Below are 18,286 nucleotides of genomic sequence, written 5' to 3'. Positions count from 1 at the left end.
TCTATTTTCTCTACACAGCAATAAGCTGGCATATACTAAGTACAACTATATACTTTACCCCTGTAAAAATAACTTCCCACCTTTCTTATAGTAAAATTTTAAAAATAAGTTTTTGTTACCTTCAACTGTTTGATATGAAGTAGCTTATGAATATCTATTTTTAAAGGTTTGGATTGGGTCAAACTATTGAATTGGGAAAATGGCAGATGTATAATAATTAAAATACAAATTAAAGTGTAAGCATCTCTTAATGGTTTTCCATGTGCTTTCAGGTTAATCTATTTCTGATAAGTTAGAAATAACTTGCATCTGTTCTTATGAAAATTGAATGTTGCCTCCAAGGACACACTAGGAAAGCATACTCCATAGAATTCCTACAGCTTACTCTGGAATTGAGATTCTGTACACATTGTACATTTTGCTTTTTTGTGTTGAACTTAGGAATAAAATATAGGATGCTTACAAAATGATTAAACTTGCCTGTAATTTGGTTAAAGAAATAGAGGTAGCGGTTTATATAGTAACAGAAGAAATATTATACTTGATTAAGGATCCCACATACAATAATATAGATGAGTTGTTTGCATATAATTAAATTGTCATTATATGCTTAATGAGTTTTCAGTGTGTTTGTGTCGAGTGGAACACCCCCCAAACACACGACCTCTTTACCGGCCATCCCAACACAGGATGTTCACCATCCTAAGTTCCACTCAGTTGTCTAAGTCATGGGTTCCTTTTCTGACAAATGAAATAGGCCTTGATATTACCCGTAATATGTATCTCCTTATTACATTGAGATTGTGGAGACCTTTTTGTTGGTTTTAGAAATTGGTCCTCATGTTAAAGTATCATTTAGATACACTGAGAAATTTCCGTTCCTTGACTCCACGCTTTGCTTTGTTCTGTGTTCTCGTGGTTTGGCAGTAGATGAGAGGCTGGTTTTTCTGCCATTTGGGACTAATCGTCTAGGAGCAAGCTGATTTCCATTCATTATGTTCACATGGCAGTGTCACTTATATTTATATTTGAAAAGAGGGTTTATTCTGCCCTCCTAGTCTCATGAACACCTTCAGAAGATTGTCCATTTATAAAATGTGGGCACACCAAGTTACGTCAAATTTTTCCTCATGATTTTTATATCTGAGGGCTTGCATTTTATTTTACTAGGTCCAGAAGCTTTCAAACAAATCAAGCTAATCCCACAAGGTTAAATGAATAAAATTATAGTTTCAAGGAATACTGGACTGTCTATTGCTGGGTAAAACAAATGTCTCCCTTTCAATTAACCAGTGTTAGATAAAATTCTACTTTTATATAATCTACTGTGCTGATTAGACTCAGTCAGACAATTACACCCTAAAATGTGTATTTCATTGTGGGTAAACAAACCTAGTGCTTTCTCAACTACTCTTGAATTCAAGCTAGGCAAGAGCACATTATGAAAACTCTCAGTTACACAACAAGCCAAATGTGAGTCTTTAAACAAAGGCACAAAGTTTAAACATGAACACAGTAAAGAACATTTGGTGCCCACAGAAAATGATGACTAGTTCCCAGCTTCAGATTTGTTGGCTGCACACAGAGGATTCTGAGACAAAGCCTATGGAATAGGAAGCAAGCACGTTTTCTGTCCTGTTCTATCAGGCAGTGCCTGCTCACAGCACTGAGCCTTGGTTTCAGGTTTCTTTTTGTGATTTGTGGCTGGCTAGTCACAACCATTTAACTTAGATGATTTTTAAATGCAATATAAGATAATAGCTCCCATAATTAAGAAATTATAAACCTACTTTAGATCGGGAAGCCTGAAATAGTACTTTCCTGTTGGTATAAGTTTCAAATTAGAGTATTTGTTTCTTGTAAGGCTTATTTTTTACAGTGATGTTAAAAATGTACCATAATCAGTTAACAACTGCGGAGAGGGGAGCAATTAGTCTTCTCCATGAATGAGCCCCCTAATGAGTTATCCAGTACCTAGCCCTGAAAGCATAGATGTACAAGTAACACTAAAGGGACTCAGTAGGTTGTACCTATATGTTAATGCATTTATATACATATGTAACAATAGTAATTAAAATTTAAAAGGCCATGGGTTTGAGATGGAGTGAGGGAATTATATGGAATGGATATGGGAGGGGTTGGAGGGAAGTGCAGAAGAGGGTAAATGATGTAACTATATTTTAATTTTAAAATGCAAATTAAGACGTGCCATAAAATGAAATTTAGAAGTATGTGTCAACATCTGGAAACTGGTGAGAAGAGTGCTGTCCACCCCACCCCGCTGCCGCAGAGCTGGGGCAGTTTTAAGTTGAGTCAGGCCCTCAGCTTCCTAGCTGGCCATATTCTCATAAATCTCTGCATTTCAAGCCTTGATACAAAGGTCTCCGTCTGATACTCTTGGTTATGACCTCTCTTTAATGTTGCTCCTAGCTTTGTTTATATTGGGGGGTCTTTGCAACACTTGTCTCCTCTTTAATTCTTTATTCAACACTTCCCCCTCTCTTACACAAAGGAAAACCTAAACTTTAACCTTCAGAAATCTTTTGTTCAGCAATGATGTAGTGCCTCATCCCATACCTCTGTCCTTTCAGGGCCTCTGACAGGGAAAATACAAGGCAGCATTGATGTAGTAGGCTTGCTCTTTCTGGCCTCTTGCTTATTGTATCATAGTAAATGAATAGAGGCTCAACTATAGCTTTGATGTCAGCTTATTAATTGGCAACTATAGAATCTGACACCTGGAGAGAGTTCAGCTCTTGACAAGAAATGTCCACGATGAAAGAATGACTCCGAAAATCTTGACACTCAGACTGTGTTTACTATACTACTTACCTGCTGTTTATGATCTCCAGTTTCTATGAGGTGTTTGTTAACTTCCTTTCCGTCTCCAGAGTGTCTTGCCATGGGGAACTCCTTCCTTATTTTTGGGATGGGCAGGGGAGCTGGTGTCACAGTGTTAGATTTTGGTTTTGCTTCTGAATGTATGGAGTTGTATATCCTACAAATCTATGGGCGTTACTTCTGTGAAAGTGTAAGCATTGCTGTGGTCATACTTATAAAGAGTGGAAAGTTACTAAAAATATATTAACACTAGAAAATTCTACAATCACTAACTATTCACCAGAATGTATCTTATGTCCATTAGTGTTCATCTTACTGTACACTCCCATCACTGAAACCTTAAAATATATGGCAGGCTTTCTTAGTTTATTCTCTCCTGTCTTCCTCTGAAGTCCTGATGAATCTGATAGTCTGTTTAAAACTATGAAAATATGACAATATTTCAATTAAAAGTGATCAGTGAGACCTCGTACAGATATTCATCTTCAGCTGTGTTTCGATTTAGTAAACTTACCCCGAAATTTTCACGAAATACTTCTCCAAACAATCTTCATGCATGCTCTTCACTCTCTGCAAGCCTCCTCTCTCCTTCTCAGCATGTTTCTCCTTCTGTTTTTCTTTACAGCTGTCACACAGAGTGTCTCATCATGTGCCACATGTGTTGCTGAGATTCCCATCCTCTTTCAGGAGCAATAGCGATGACCCAGCTCCTTGTCTAAGCACATCTTCCATTTCTGTTCCTCCTGTCAACTCGCCTGGCTCCAGACTGTCAGTGGGAGCACTAATACCACCACCTTCTAAAAGTGGCCTGCTCAAGCCAGTCAGTGAGAGCAGCAATCTGAGACCTCATGTAACTTACTAAGCAGAAAACTCTACTATCCATTCCCTACTTAAAAAGAATTCTTGTAGAATGTGTCCTTCATGTAGTGCTAAAAAAAAAAAAAACCGGTGTGCCTTGAATTAATGTGATGGGACCTGGGGCCCTTATGGGATATTTTTATTTCCTTAAGTTACTGCTTAGCAGAGTTTGAAGCAGAGAATCCTGGGAGTTTAGAAACCCTGAACATATAGTGTAGGATCAGTACAAAAGCTAGGGGAGAAAAGAAATATTGCTGATTTGTAGTAGCAGGTAAGATTTAATATTTTTATAAGCTAAGGAGAGATATGGAAGACGAGGATTAGGAGAGCAACATTCCTAAATATAGAAGGGGTGAGGGGTACAATGTAAGGTATTGAAAAAGGGAAAATGACTGTAACTTTTATGCTGAAAAATACACTAACAATCATTTTAGCTGAACAACTAGTCCATCTCTCTCTACATACAGCCATCCCCCTGTTCTTTTTATTCTGAGACCTCTACTTTTACCATGAGCTGCTCTGGGCAGCATTCTTACAGTCTAATAGCAAATGTAAAAAGTTCTTCTATTCCTCTCTAAAAAATTCATCCTTTAATCAACTATGACAGTTTCCATAGAAGACTATACATTATTTTATCTTGCTTGACAAATTCATAATTCTCCCATTTTACATTGTTTTTGCTGCATTTTCAGAGGATATTAATATTCATTTCTGTATATCTTCCCAGTTATGAGCTGCAGTGTATAATATAATAATTTGGGTATTACATTGATGATTATTAATTTATTTTACAAGGTTGCAGTTTGTTATTGAAAACATGAAATTATTCAGGAATAAAATTACTGCAATGAATATCAAGTTTTCTTGTACCTATAAATGCAAATTAATATGCTCTACCTTTAAGAACACAAAAATGTAAATTGAACTTGAACATTTATAATTAAGAAAGTAGTCTCTTATGTTCAATTGTTCTTTTAAAAACCATGCAAAGTCAACTGCAAAACTTTCATTTTTTATTCAAATAGTTTCTAAGGTATTTGTTATTTTTTTCTGACAGGGTTGACAATTGTTTGTAAGTATACAAAAGCTCAGCATACCTTGCCAATCTATCTTCAACAGTGTCCATACTATTGTTACTATTCACTTGAGAACAAATTTTTGTTGTTTTCTTTTAAATGAGCATTTGGTGTATTAGTTTGAACCACAAGAAACTATAGTTAACCACTTTTCATTTACAGAATGGCAAGGTATCTTACTCACCTCAGGGTTGTGATTGTGAGTTTGACATGTAGTTGACATTCTTAGGATAGTAATATACCTGCATGGGTCATCACACTGATTCCTGTCTTCATTACAGGCCAGCAGTGTGACAGTGAAGTCTCCTTCCACTGACATCTTTGATATGGTTCCATTTTCCCCAATATCACAGCAGTCTCCAACGCCTACTCGCAATGGCACACAACTCCCACCAGTACCTAGCAGATCTGCTGAAATCAGTAAGCACTCTAAATATATTAGTATTTGTGCTATATTTTGGTGTGGTTTCAATCTTTCACCTTTGTGAAAATAACATAACAAGCCAACAGCTTTAATTATTGAAGTATTATGTTTTTATATAGGTTTCTGATTTGATTAATTCTATATTAATTTATAAATGAGAAAAAATACTAAACACATCTCTGTTTGTAAGTTGAATCTTATATGAACAATAAGATTTTGGTATAAGACTATTTGAACCATAAAATTGTGTAACTGTGCATTTCTATTTATTTAATATCCTAACTTAGAAATAACTAGGAGTCATCATGTAGTCATTTGTAATATGTTTACTAAAGTAGTTTAGATATTCTTGTTACAAGGCATTCATGTATTCTTAGTGGAAGAATATGTAAAGAGTGTGCATCCTATGATATTTCTGTGTATAATATTATTTAAGGTGTTTGTCTTTGATATATTAAATATTCAAAAACATTTTTAATGTATATTCTACATATCCGTAAACAACATTGAAATCTCTCTTTGATGCATCAGAGAGCAGGCATTTACTGTATAGGTCTGATCTGTTCCCTGTCAGACTCTGAATGAGTTATTCCAATAGCCAAACATCAGTCATTCAAACTACATGAATACTGGGGAAACCAGTTTCATATTCCACCTTATTAAGATGTTTCACATACAGTGTCTGCAGAAGCCTTTGGTGCAAGGTAACAATGTAGCCTTTAATCTCAACACTAACCATGGAGGTCTGGAGGTCTGTACAGACAGACAGGAAGTGACAGAGCTGGGCAGAAAGAGGAAGTGAGATGGCAGAACAGAAAGGCATATAGGCGTGAGTATACAGGAAGTAGGTCTCTTTGGAAGCTGAGGAGTCTGTAAGGTGAGGTTAGCTGTGGCTTGTTCTATTCCTCTGATCTCTCAGTTTTCAGCCCGATACCTGGCTCTGGGTTATTAATAAGGCCATTTAGCAATTTGTCTTACAGTATGTTTTTTTTAGTAAATTTTGAGATTATAATATAATTATATCATTCCTCCATTCCTTTCCTCCCCCAAGCCCTCTATGTAACCCCCCCCCTTGTTCTCGTTCAAATTTTTGGCATTTTTAATTGTGTTACATGTGTATGTATGTCCATGCGCACACACATGTGTATTCCTATATATAAGTACAACCTCCCCAGTCTGTATAATTTTACATATATGTTTTCAGGACTTACCATTTGGTACTGGATAAACAATTGGTGTGCTAATCCCTCAGGAAGACTATTTCTCCCTATTTCTCCCTCTTGGCCTTCCTTAGTTGCCTGTTGTTCTTTTTCCAGTTTTTGTTTTGTTTTGTTTTGGATTCTGTTTGTTTGTATTTTGGTTTTTGTTTTGTGTAAGCACCTGCTTAACTTACATTCCTTGATATGGCCTCAAGGAATGAAATCAGATCAGGTTGGAGGGACCACAGCACAACTGAGACTGTGACAGTTTTATTGAGAGCAATCAGATGTTTTATACCTTTATCAGAAACAGGATTTAATGACAATTTCCAGGATCCATATAGTTGTAGCTGCCAGATTACAGTGACGTTTGCAAGCCATACAGGGTTCACAGGATTAATGTCTAAGACCAATTGTCCTGTCAAGCTTCCATGTTTCCATGACTACCAAGGGAACACACACACACACACACACACACACACACACACACACACACACACACACCACACATTGTACTCCAAGAGCAACAGGCTCTAACCTGAAAAACATATGGTGCAGGCCTCTCAAGGCAGCTAGGCTAAGACCACTCCATGGTTCCCTGCAGTTTTGTTTTGTTTTTTCAAGACTAGTCTTACTGTATAGCTCTAACCATCTTATAACTCACTTCCTAGACCAGGCCTGCCTCAAACTAACAGATACCTACCTGCCTGCCTCTGCCTCCCAAGTGCTGTGGTTAAAGATGTGAACCGCTATGTCCTGCTGTTTGGTTTTGTTTTTCTGTTTACTTTTTTTTTTTAAGAGTTTCATAAGTGAGTTCAGTATTTACATCATTTACACCTAACCCTCTCCTTTCTCTAACTCCTAACTACCCTCCCTTCAAATTCATGGCCTTCTTAATGATTGTTACATATATATGTATGTAGAAATACAGCTTGTTCCGTATATTTAGTATTATTTGTATATATGTGTTTAGAACTGACCTTGGTATTGGATAACTTATTAAGAAGCTGTTTTTGATACTGCATTCCTATCATTTTTTAAAATAAAAATCCTGTTAAAAACTTTGTTCAGTGTGGTCTATGAAAATTCTATCATTTCATGCTGCTCAAGATAAAGTGGCTTAAAATTTTTCTTGGTAAAAGTGAGTATACTTTTGATACAAGTTTGTGAACTGCTAACTTACAAATTCTGCACCCTGCTTTGCCATGGTGTTGTGAGGCAGCAACAAATGGAATTAGAGAAATCTCATATAGTATTACATTAATGTTAGAAAATACTACAGTAAAACATCAGTGTTGTAATAGGTCAATTATTAAATATTGGTAATGCTGTTATTAAGAAGTTACACCAAAGACACAGAAAATTCTCTAGAAAGCAACTTATCATGGTCACAGACATTTTGCCATCGTGGTTTTGTTGAGACGGGGTCTTACTATGTAGCCAAAGCTGGCCTTCAACTCTTTAGAACCCCCACCTCAAGTGACGGTGTTATAAATATGAACCACTATACATGACCAAATATTTTCTAAAATTAGTTTTATTAATATTTTGAAAATTTTGTGCAATGTATTTTGATATTTACAGCCCACTCCTCCCCCTAACTTTTCCCAGATCCAACCCCAACTCATGTCATCCTCCTTTTTTATATAACTCACCCACCCAGCCTAATTTGTGTTGATCATATATACTCATGAGTGTGGGTCTATTCACAGGAACTCCACCCTTAAAGAACACACACCCAGAAGCCAACAGTTGTAGAAGTTCCTCAGGTAGAGGTCAGGAACTCATGAGCCCTTCCTACTCCATGCTGGAATGCTGATTGGCTTGATCTTGGGCAGGCACACCAGCTACTGTGACTTTATGTGTCCAGAGACTGCCGCATCTTCATGACACTGCTTTGTTCCTGTCCTTCCTGACCTCTGGCTCCTAGAATTTTTCTGTCTCCTCTTGTAAAATCTTTCTAAATTTGAGGGATGAATAATTTAGATGTCGCATTTGTAGCTGAGCACTCCACAGACACTTATTCTCTGCGTTTTGATCAGTTGTGAGTTTCTACATTAACCACCATATATTTATTGCACAAAGAAACTTCTTTGAGTCTGAGAGCTACACCAATCTATATCCATATAGATATGAGTTTAGAAGGCAGTTTAATATGAAGTTCATTTAGTAGGATAATAGTAGGTCCAACGTGGGGCCTGTGACCTCTTCAACCATGAGTTCTTGGCCAGATTTACAGCACCAGGTATGTGTTTCCTCCTGTGGATCAGACCTTAAATCCAATCTAAAAGTGGTTGGTTACCACCTTAACCTTTGGTCCACTACTGAATCCATGGTCTTACCATACCAGTCATTATCATAGCTCACAGGATTCACAACTGTGTAACACTTTTAATAATTTTTTTTTTCTCCTGGTGGCCAAGTCTAAATAATACCTATAGTACTGTGAAAGATGGCCAAAGTGAAGAAATCTTCCTGGTTAGTGTCAACATGATTTCTCCATATCCTGTGACCCAAGTGTGTAGTGGCTTCAGCAATAAAACCTTGCCATAAAGTTCTGATTGGCAACCAAGAAATGCAGCAATGGTATTACTAGACACCCCTGATCAACCTCTAGATTAGATATCCACATTTGATATTGGGTTTTCTATTTGTCAGCCTTTGGCTTCTAGGAGGAACATTGTCCTTTGTGTTGCATAACTGCAATTAAACTCTTATATAAACACACACATGAAGCTTATTAAATAGTAGGTTTCAGTATGATTTTCCACGCATCGTTAGTGTTAGTTATGCCTTCTCCAAACCTCTTCTATGTCCTACTTCCACCCCTCTCCCTACCTAAACCTCCTTCTGCATTTTCTCATTCATATCGTCTGTTGTGTTCTACTATTCTCCTCCCTTAAGGTCTTTCTTCACTTTCCTCTCCAGTAATCCCATTCTATTTTCCTAAATAGTCCAAGTTAGACATACAACTATAAATATTTGACACTAATATTCACACATGAACGAGAACTTAAAACACTTGTTTATGGCAATACCATCCTGAATATGACGGATCCCGTCTTGCTAGAGAATTTCTAAAATCATAAAATATATTTTTGCGTACTTAAATCAAAATGCCCATCATAAATTATAAGAATCAGTAGCTCATTCAGTCATGGAAATACTTATATTAATATAGTAAATAAATTCACACTTTTAAATTATAATCTTGATTTTTTTTTTTTTTTGCATCTCAGCTAATGTTTGATCATCGTACTTAAAGTGTTTTCTTCCTTGTAGAACGGGACCTTTTTGGAGCTGAACCTTTCGACCCATTTAACTGTGGAGCAGGGGACTTCCCTCCAGATATTCAGTCCAAATTGGATGAGATGCAGGTGACTATTTTAACAGATCGGAATCTGTTTATTTCTCTTTATTCTGGAACAAAGAAAGTATACCAAAGCTCTATCCTTCATCGTTGCTATAAAGGCTTATTTAAAGCAGTTAGACTAAAAGTAATTAAACTTACTCCTAACCACTGTTACACATGCTGAGGATTGTGTCTTTCTTCCTTTGAATGATTCAATATATAACGGAAAGAAGATGCTTATTTTTTAATACAAAATGACAAGATTCTAATTTTTCTAATCAAGAATTTAAAAGGCCATTACAATGAAATTTTAAGATTTTTGTCTCAGTCTTAATAGTTCTGAATTTCAAAACAGTAAAGATGTTGGATGAGGGAAAATCTTTGAAAAGAAGCATTTTAACTGTGTCTCTCGGCTCCTGGACTACTGAGAAGGCAACCTCTTTAGGAATGTGGTCAAGTAGATTTTTTTCTCTTCTGTCCCTGAATTTTTCTGTAAGTTGTAAGAAATTGGTTTTTAAAGCTTCATACATTGAGCAATGATGGAACCACAGTCATATTTGAATCAGAATGAAGACTTCTCTTTGTATTTGCCATCCACATTTGGATGAAATAATTACATCCTACTGTACATCACAAACATCATAATTGATAGAATCCAGAAAAGCACTAGTTACTTGGAGCTGACTGAGATGAGATGGTCAAGACTCTAGTTATTTCTGCTTGTCCTGGCTTACCTACCTGCTCCTTGGGCTTCACCGCCCCCGGATACCTACCCCCCAAATCAGAGGACAAACCGTGCCCTAAAGCTGGCAAACACATGCCTTTCCTTGAGACAATAATACAAATATCCTTCCACTTGGATAAATGACATGCTGCCTGACTTATTTTCTAATTATTATTTACACATCTTTTTCATCTTAGATTTAGTAATATGCCTGCATTTAAAAGGTTGAATTATTTAAAACATGCCTTGAAGTTTCAAAGAATATTAAAATTTTCAAAATGTAATCACTTATAATTTCTTTTCCCAGAAAAAAAATATTTTAGAACCTTAAAATTTACTAAAATCATGTCTTTTTAAAAATACTCTGAAAAAATTATTAGTGACTGAGCCCTATCATTTTTATATAATTAGGAAACATCATAACATTAATAAAGTTCAAATTAAGAAGTATAATGAAATAAGATGTATAGCATTTTGGGGGTGAAACAAAGATCACTCTATGAAACTTCTGTTCATCTCAACATACATTGTGTCTGATGGCAGTGATTTCTCACCTTTATATCTCAGTTACTTTGAAAATGGCACTTAAATGTGACTTGCTGATGAGACATAATACTGTGTCCTCTCGGGAATTAATTCCTTCTTTGTTGTTATCTTTGCCAATCCGAATGCGCTATCTGGGACGATGCCTGTAGACTGTGAGCATGGGAACTGGGAGAAGTGATGGTTCTCAGGGTGATGTAGATCATGAAGACTTTCCTGAAGGCCTTTTGTTTTTGATACCAAACTTAAAACCTCAATAGGTTTTAAATGATAAAACTTCAGGATTTTGTAGCAACCCAGTTTGAGAAAATACAGGAGTGAGTTAGCAATGGGGCGATCAGATAATATTAAACTGGGATGTGATGCTTGGGTTTTGATGTTTCTAATACTTTCTTAATGTCTTTTTTTATTCTGCTTTCATGATGGGTAGCGCCAGAGATGGTTGGTATCTCATTTCCATTGTTTAAAGAGATAATAAACTTTTTAAGAGCTAAATTTTTTGTATTTTCATGTTTTGCTTAATAACTATTCAATCAAGTTTCATGTGGATGTGTGTGATTAGTGTGTGACTAGTGTGTGATTAGTGTTTAAAGAGGTCTCGTAACTTAGATCTTCAGGTTAATTTTTCAGTAATTCTCTATTTCACCACATTATGTATTTCTTTTAGTTTAAGACTTAATTGCAGGGCCATTTTAACTATAGTCAGTAAAATAGTATTTCTTTCATTTAGAGTCTGCACTGAATTTGTTATTAATCTTGCTATCATAATTAATCTAATATACACATATAACTGCTTTATCTTTGCATACTATATAAAATGCCAATGTAGTATATTAAGCTGTGAATACTATATAACACTAGTGATAAGCCTCCTAGCTAAATATTTGGTTTTTTTCTTTCTTAGGGAGGATTAAAACTAAATTACTCATGAGTTACAGTATTAACTTTGAAATTCTAGGAATATCTTGTACATGTGAGATTTAAAGCAGAAATATTAAGCCATATTTCATTTCAAATAGCTGGGCAATTTAATATATATTTGAAATATAATCATGTAGTTATTTGATCTGACATAATTTAAACTGCAAGGCATGTGTCTCTGTCAGAAAAGGAGATAGGACAGTATTGATAGCCATGAACATATTCTATGAATTATAATAAGGAAATACAGAGTCAAGAGGATAATTCAGCTGGTAAAGTTCTAGTCATGCAAATGTGAGAATCTTAGTCCTAGAACCCATAAAAAAGGTAGGGTACTCTCATCACTAGGGAGGCAAAGGAAGACGGTTTCCTGTGACTTATTGGCCACTGTAGCCTAATTAGGAAATTCCAAGCCAATGAAAGACCTTGTTTCAAAGGACATAGAAGTCATTCCTGGGCCGGGTGGTGGTGGCGCACGCCTTTAATCTCAGCACTCGGGAGGCAGAGCCAGGAGGATCTCTGTGAGTTCTAGGCCAGCCTGGGCTACCAAGTGAGTTCCAGGAAAGGCGCAAAGCTACACAGAGAAACCCTGTCTCGAAAAACCAAAATAAATAAATAAAAAGAAAAAGTCATTCCTGGAAAATGACACCTAAGCTTGATCTCTGGCCGCCATATACATGCACATGCATGTGTGCATATACCCATACTTGCATATACACATACACCTGTGCACACATGAGTATGCAAACACACACACGAACACGTATACACATATGCATAAAACAATGTAATATGTTTAAAAACAATGGCAAGTCTATAAATAAAAGAATTATGTACAAATATCAAGTCAACTGTTTAAAAATTGAGGGTACCTATGTATAAATGAAATATAAGCAGTACCTCCGGTCCAATGTCTCAAGGAGGTTGGTGGCATTCCTAGGGAATGATGCCCAAAATTGGTCTCTAGTTTCCATATACATCTACATACATGTGCATGCAATCCTGTGCATACACATGCACTTGGAGGTATGTTGGCATTGCAGGAATAGGCAAGTGATTGGGAAGCTAACAACTCACCACATGAAGAATAAGCCCTGGCTCACAAAAGAGGTCACAGTTGGCTAATGCCCGTGTGAATGTGCTCTGTGTAATCAAAGCAAACACACTAATAATTAAAAAAACTGTGTCATTTTTACTTAACAGGAAATTTAATTTTTTGATAAACAATATTGAATGAAAGTATTGAGAAACAAGTCTAAATGCTTGCTAGACCAAGGTTAGTTTATAGCTGAGCATCTCTTCAGGGAATAATTTGATACTAGTAGATTCTATATTATTTAAAAGAAGAACAAGTAATTATAAATATGTTCAATTTTTATGTGTGAAATTATGCTGTTGGCCTTATTAATGGTTTTAAGATAATGGAAATGAATTGATACTATAAAAATTAATAATATGTTATAGTCAGAATAAAGTAGTTTTATGAGAAATGTAATGTAGGAAGTTAGTTCAATTAAAGACAACATAATAGAAAATTATAGGTAACAAAGTTTCTGCTCTCACAAAACTTGAACACTGTGAGAACATACAATGAAGGTCTCACTTCAGTGTCTAAGCAATTAGGTCAGAGTTCTCCTCTGTCTACTATGTGCTGCTCTATGTTTCAAATAGGAAAATACAATTCAGAAAAATGTTTCATATGAAAATATGATTAGTGCTTTAATTATAGAGTAATTATTTTGTGATATTAGCTAGTAATAAGTCCTATCATTACATTAAATGAATAAGCCTCATTGTTAATTAGAGGTTTAAAGATTCAAGAGGAAGATTCAAAATTCATTGCATTGTGAAACAAAAGTGAAACGGTTGAAGGGCGGTCTGTAAGTGTGCAGGGAGGTTTACGTCAGGAGGAGAGGAAACCAGGAGTCTACAAGAATGTGTCTGTTAGCTGATGGTCAGATTAGGTTAGGGGTTCTCCATGGCAACAGTATTGTAAGTGGTACGCAAGCAAACACTTTCTCATAAGGGAGTGATGTGCATTTCATTTTTTTTACTTTGATTTTCTACTTTTCCAGTACTGATAACTCCGATAAATAGCATTTGGGGGAACAATAAAATAGTAACTGGTATAATTTTATAATGAATTAATAACATTTTAAAGTACTGTGTGATATCAAATTGTCCTTCTATCATATCATATTGTATTGTATCATTTCATATCAGCTACTCATCTGTTATGTATATGTCATCTATCATCCATTTATCACCGTCTGTTATTCAAAATATACTAGCAGATGACAGTGTATAGGTCTTCAGAAAGCAACCAAATATTTGAAAAGAAAGAATAGTGAGTAATATTTTCAGTACTCACTTTTAAAAACATTTAATTGCTATTGACAAATACACATAGCAAATAGTTCTTATTATACAGACTTTTTAAAATTATTAATAACTACTATGACCTTTACCCTGTTGAATACAGTTTTCATTTAAATGGTCGGAAGAAGTTTTGGAAACCTTTCCAGTACTGACATTGCTATGTTATCTGTGTGCAATAACCATAATGGGGGGAGTCTCTGGGCATTGACTACAGATGTGTTCATATTTTTTTAAAGCTCTGACTTCCTGTATATGATAATGTTTCTTTGCACAAATATGAATGTATTTAAATGCTGATTGTAAGTGAAATAATCAGGTACTACCACAATGCCTCTCAGGGAAACCTACAGTCTGACTTCTATTTCCACTAATTAGCACTTATCTGTGTTTCTCTTTGTAAGTCAGTGTGCATAGATTTAAGGGCAAGATAAGATTGGAGGAAGACTGAAGGATCTTATAATTTAATTGTTTCTTTGAAAAATAGAAAAGAAGCCAGGTGTAGTAGCTCATACCCTTAATCCCAGAACATGGTGTGGAGGACATAACTCCTTTGTCATCAGCTTTGAACTCCAAACTTTAGTTCAAGTACATAAAACTTTCTTGACAATTTTCCCCTTAACATTCAGTAGCTAAATGGCATCTTATCTTCTAAAGTATGCAAAGGGATCAAGAGTCAAAGTCGAAACTGTCAAAAAACATACATATGAGATACACATATCAACATTACAAAAAAAAGAGGCCATTAATTTGAAAGAGAGCAAGGAGAGGATATATGAAAGGTTTTGAGGAAGAAAAGGGAAAGGGGAAATGATGTAACTATATTATAATTTCAAAAAAAAAAAGAAATAATAATGTTTGGAAAAGAAAAGCAATATCAGAACTTATGGGCAGCTTTCAGATGGTGCAGTGGTTGGTCTGTGGTACTGCATTCTGTTTGGAGTATAGTACTGTCTTTGCAAAAGTATTTTACCCAGGATGTGGACTATGGTAACCAGGAAGAAAATATGAATATTATCAGGTTGCTTTGAGCCTTCCCTAATAGAGGGGCTGGACAAACAGCTCAGCACTGAAGAGCATGAACTGCTCTTGCAGAGGACTTGAGTTCAGTATCCAGCACCCACAGTGAATGCCTCACAACTATCTACAACTCCAGTTCCAGGAGAGATGGCATGCCCTCTTCTGGTTTCCTGCTCGCTCGCTCTCTCTCTCTCTCTCTCTCTCTCTCTCTCTCTCTCTCTCTCTCTCTCTCTCTCTCTCTCTCTCACACACACACACACACACACACACACACACACACACACACACAGAATTTTTTTTTAAGGAATTAGTAAATAAGTTAGAGTAAAATGGAGTATTGAAAATGTGCTACAAAAGAAATAAAGAAGTGGATAAATCATAAAACTATTTCATGTCTTAGATTGGTATTTTCTTCTGTTTCTCATACACATTCAACTCATATACTTAAGACAGCAAAATGTCACCTAATCAGTGTAAAATTTTGATAAACCAAATCTGCATTTACTTAAAACACAAAGAATTTAATTTGTTGATAGTCTCTCTTACTTAGTGATATGCTTTTCTCTTACCATTAGTGTTTATACTCTAACAATTTTGTTTTGCTTTACAGGAGGGGTTCAAAATGGGACTGACTCTTGAAGGCACGGTATTTTGTCTCGACCCGTTAGACAGCAGGTGCTGACGTCAAGAATGAGTGATCCTGACTTATGCCTGATTTGTTTATAAACATATATCTCACTCATTATTTTAAGACAGTTATTATATCCGTGCCAATATATTTTTGAATATCTAAATGTTTTAAATCTATGGAAGTAAAAACCTCCTCACTTTCACTGTTGATTTATCTTTTATTAAGCAGAACTAAGTGTAATGGATATTATGTTCTCTTCTGCGTTATGGGTGAATTTATAATTGAAAGACAAGATTTCTGAGTATCTGCCTTGTGTTCTAAATAATTATCACCTTGACATTTATGCTCATTCTCCAGAACATTAGTTCAGTTTCCTAGTCCCAAAGCCATACCTTGATACCTTTCAGATTTCTGAAGAGGGACCACTATCCAACTACACATGTTCTATTTTGATGCCAATAAACAAGCGACCAGTGTGTGTAAAATGTTCATCTCATTATGAAAATCTAAAATTTAGCTATTATGCCGCCAGTTTACCTAATTCTACCTGGTAAAATAAGAATATAAGTTCCAGTAGTAGTTATATAAAATATATTTAGAATATTAGTAAATATGAAATAATAACATCAGTCATTTAAGCTATATTCTAAAAATGTTTAATTTGTCTCAAAAGTAACAGTTGTGGAAACAGTTGCTTCCCTGAAAAACTTAAAATTTTATGTTTAATGTGTTGTCATATTAGTATATCAATTGGCCATCTTCTGCTCTGTATTTTAAGAAATGAAGTTTATGCTTTCTACAAATGTAATTCCTATTGTCTATTTTTATTTTACCAATATTTTTCAGATATCCTGTGGTGTGGTATTTCTCTTACCAACCTTAGTGTTGATACTTTAAAATTTGAGAGTGTTCTATTTAAATTTAAGAATATTTAACAATTTTAATTTTCATTTGCTCTGTTGAAGTCAGAATCTACTTTTCACAAAAATTTCTCATCAGCTTCATCTTGAATATGAGCAATAAAATTCTTTAGTACTCATTCTGATATGCTGATGAACCCTGACCTTTGAAAACATATGCTTCCAATATATTTGCCCATGATGTAAAATACTAACAGTTATAGTTCAGAAAAAAATAGCGGTCAAATTTCTAATTTGGTTTATCACAATATAAGAAAATAAAGTAATGAAAATCTGGGCTTAGTTGTGGGAAATTTATCAAAACTAAGTAGATTTTTCTCATGGAGTTTTATGCAGGTGTTAAAGGTACCTTTTCATTAGGAACAGAAATCAAATGTGCTTATGCAATATTATATTTGTACCATCATGCTCTATGGGTATAGATGAGTCTTTCTGTTTATGTTCTGTTATACCTGCTAAGTTAGACCTTAATTAGTGGGTAGTATGTGTTTCATCAGGCAGTCTTTGCTGTTCTATTTGTCAGATAGTATTTTGGAATTTGTATAATGAGGATGTTTAGAAGCCATCTAAATGGCTTTTTTTTAACAGATAGAGTTTGTATTTTTATTGTACTTTAAAAAGCTTTATGTACTAGGTATATATATTTAGCAAACATTTAATATCAATTGTAACACAATAAAATACTAAGATGATATTTGCACATTTAAGATATGTTACTTACCAATTTTTAATGGTGATCTGTTCTGCTACTGGCATGATCAAATAGTACATAATTGGTCATTAATATGAACATTTACTTCACCAGTGAATTTTTATGAAAACATGATTGGAAATTGTATTTCTATGTAAACTCAATGATATGTTTGATTTTGCTGAGAATAAAAGATTTTAAATAAATTAAACTGTATGATATATTCATTTAATAATCTATAAATACATCCTAAAGCTACATATTTAATTTTTGTGTTCTTAAGTTGGAACTGGAAAGAGAGAAATAGAGAAAGAGTTTAACTTTTGACCTATTTTTCTCAGCCCACACGTTTCAGTTTTATGAATAAATCTCCCTCAGTTGTGCAAACATGGACTTGTTGCTGATGATGGCATAGGTCATGATTTGGTTCCTCTTACCAGAAGCATCTGATGCAATAATTGTATTATATAAATATTGCTTTTCAAAGCTAATTGTCCTTTAGAGTTTCTTGACTGATGGTCTTCTAAGTGGACTTGATAATAGGACTGTTGAACTGTACTGTCAGGAAGAATTTTGACCCTCTCCCAAACATGATGCTAAACATTTAAGGATACATGGACCTCCTATGTATCAGTCTTTGCACACTGAATTATGCACCAATTCATTCAACAAAATGTACTTATCATCACCTTATTTTATCTACATATGTA

The 18,286-nt window shown here is 35.0% G+C and overlaps 1 protein-coding gene across 8 annotated transcripts in view; it reads left to right on the top strand.

Annotated features, from left to right (window-relative positions):
• Gulp1 (GULP PTB domain containing engulfment adaptor 1) overlaps positions 1 to 17,782 on the top strand; it is a 260,214-nt gene extending 242,432 nt beyond the window's left edge. For 2 of the 8 annotated variants that reach the window (XM_028887104.2, XM_037210442.1), the window contains 5 exons: positions 3,467 to 3,691; positions 5,057 to 5,195; positions 9,681 to 9,775; positions 11,448 to 11,458; positions 15,945 to 17,782. In XM_028887104.2, the coding sequence (XP_028742937.1) occupies positions 3,467 to 3,691; positions 5,057 to 5,195; positions 9,681 to 9,775; positions 11,448 to 11,458; positions 15,945 to 15,966 (492 nt within the window). In that variant the 3' untranslated portion in view covers positions 15,967 to 17,782. The remainder of the gene's footprint in view (positions 1 to 3,466; positions 3,692 to 5,056; positions 5,196 to 9,680; positions 9,776 to 11,447; positions 11,459 to 15,944) is intronic. The other 6 variants (XM_028887069.2, XM_028887090.2, XM_028887106.2 and 3 more) reach the window with 4 other exon arrangements.
• The last annotated feature ends 504 nt before the right edge of the window (positions 17,783 to 18,286 follow it).

The sequence above is a fragment of the Peromyscus leucopus genome, chromosome 13, assembly GCF_004664715.2.
Source record: "Peromyscus leucopus breed LL Stock chromosome 13, UCI_PerLeu_2.1, whole genome shotgun sequence".
NCBI lineage: Eukaryota > Metazoa > Chordata > Mammalia > Rodentia > Cricetidae > Peromyscus > Peromyscus leucopus.
The sequence above is the reverse complement of the archived record's forward strand: the minus strand, read 5'-3'. Positions and strand labels throughout refer to the sequence as shown.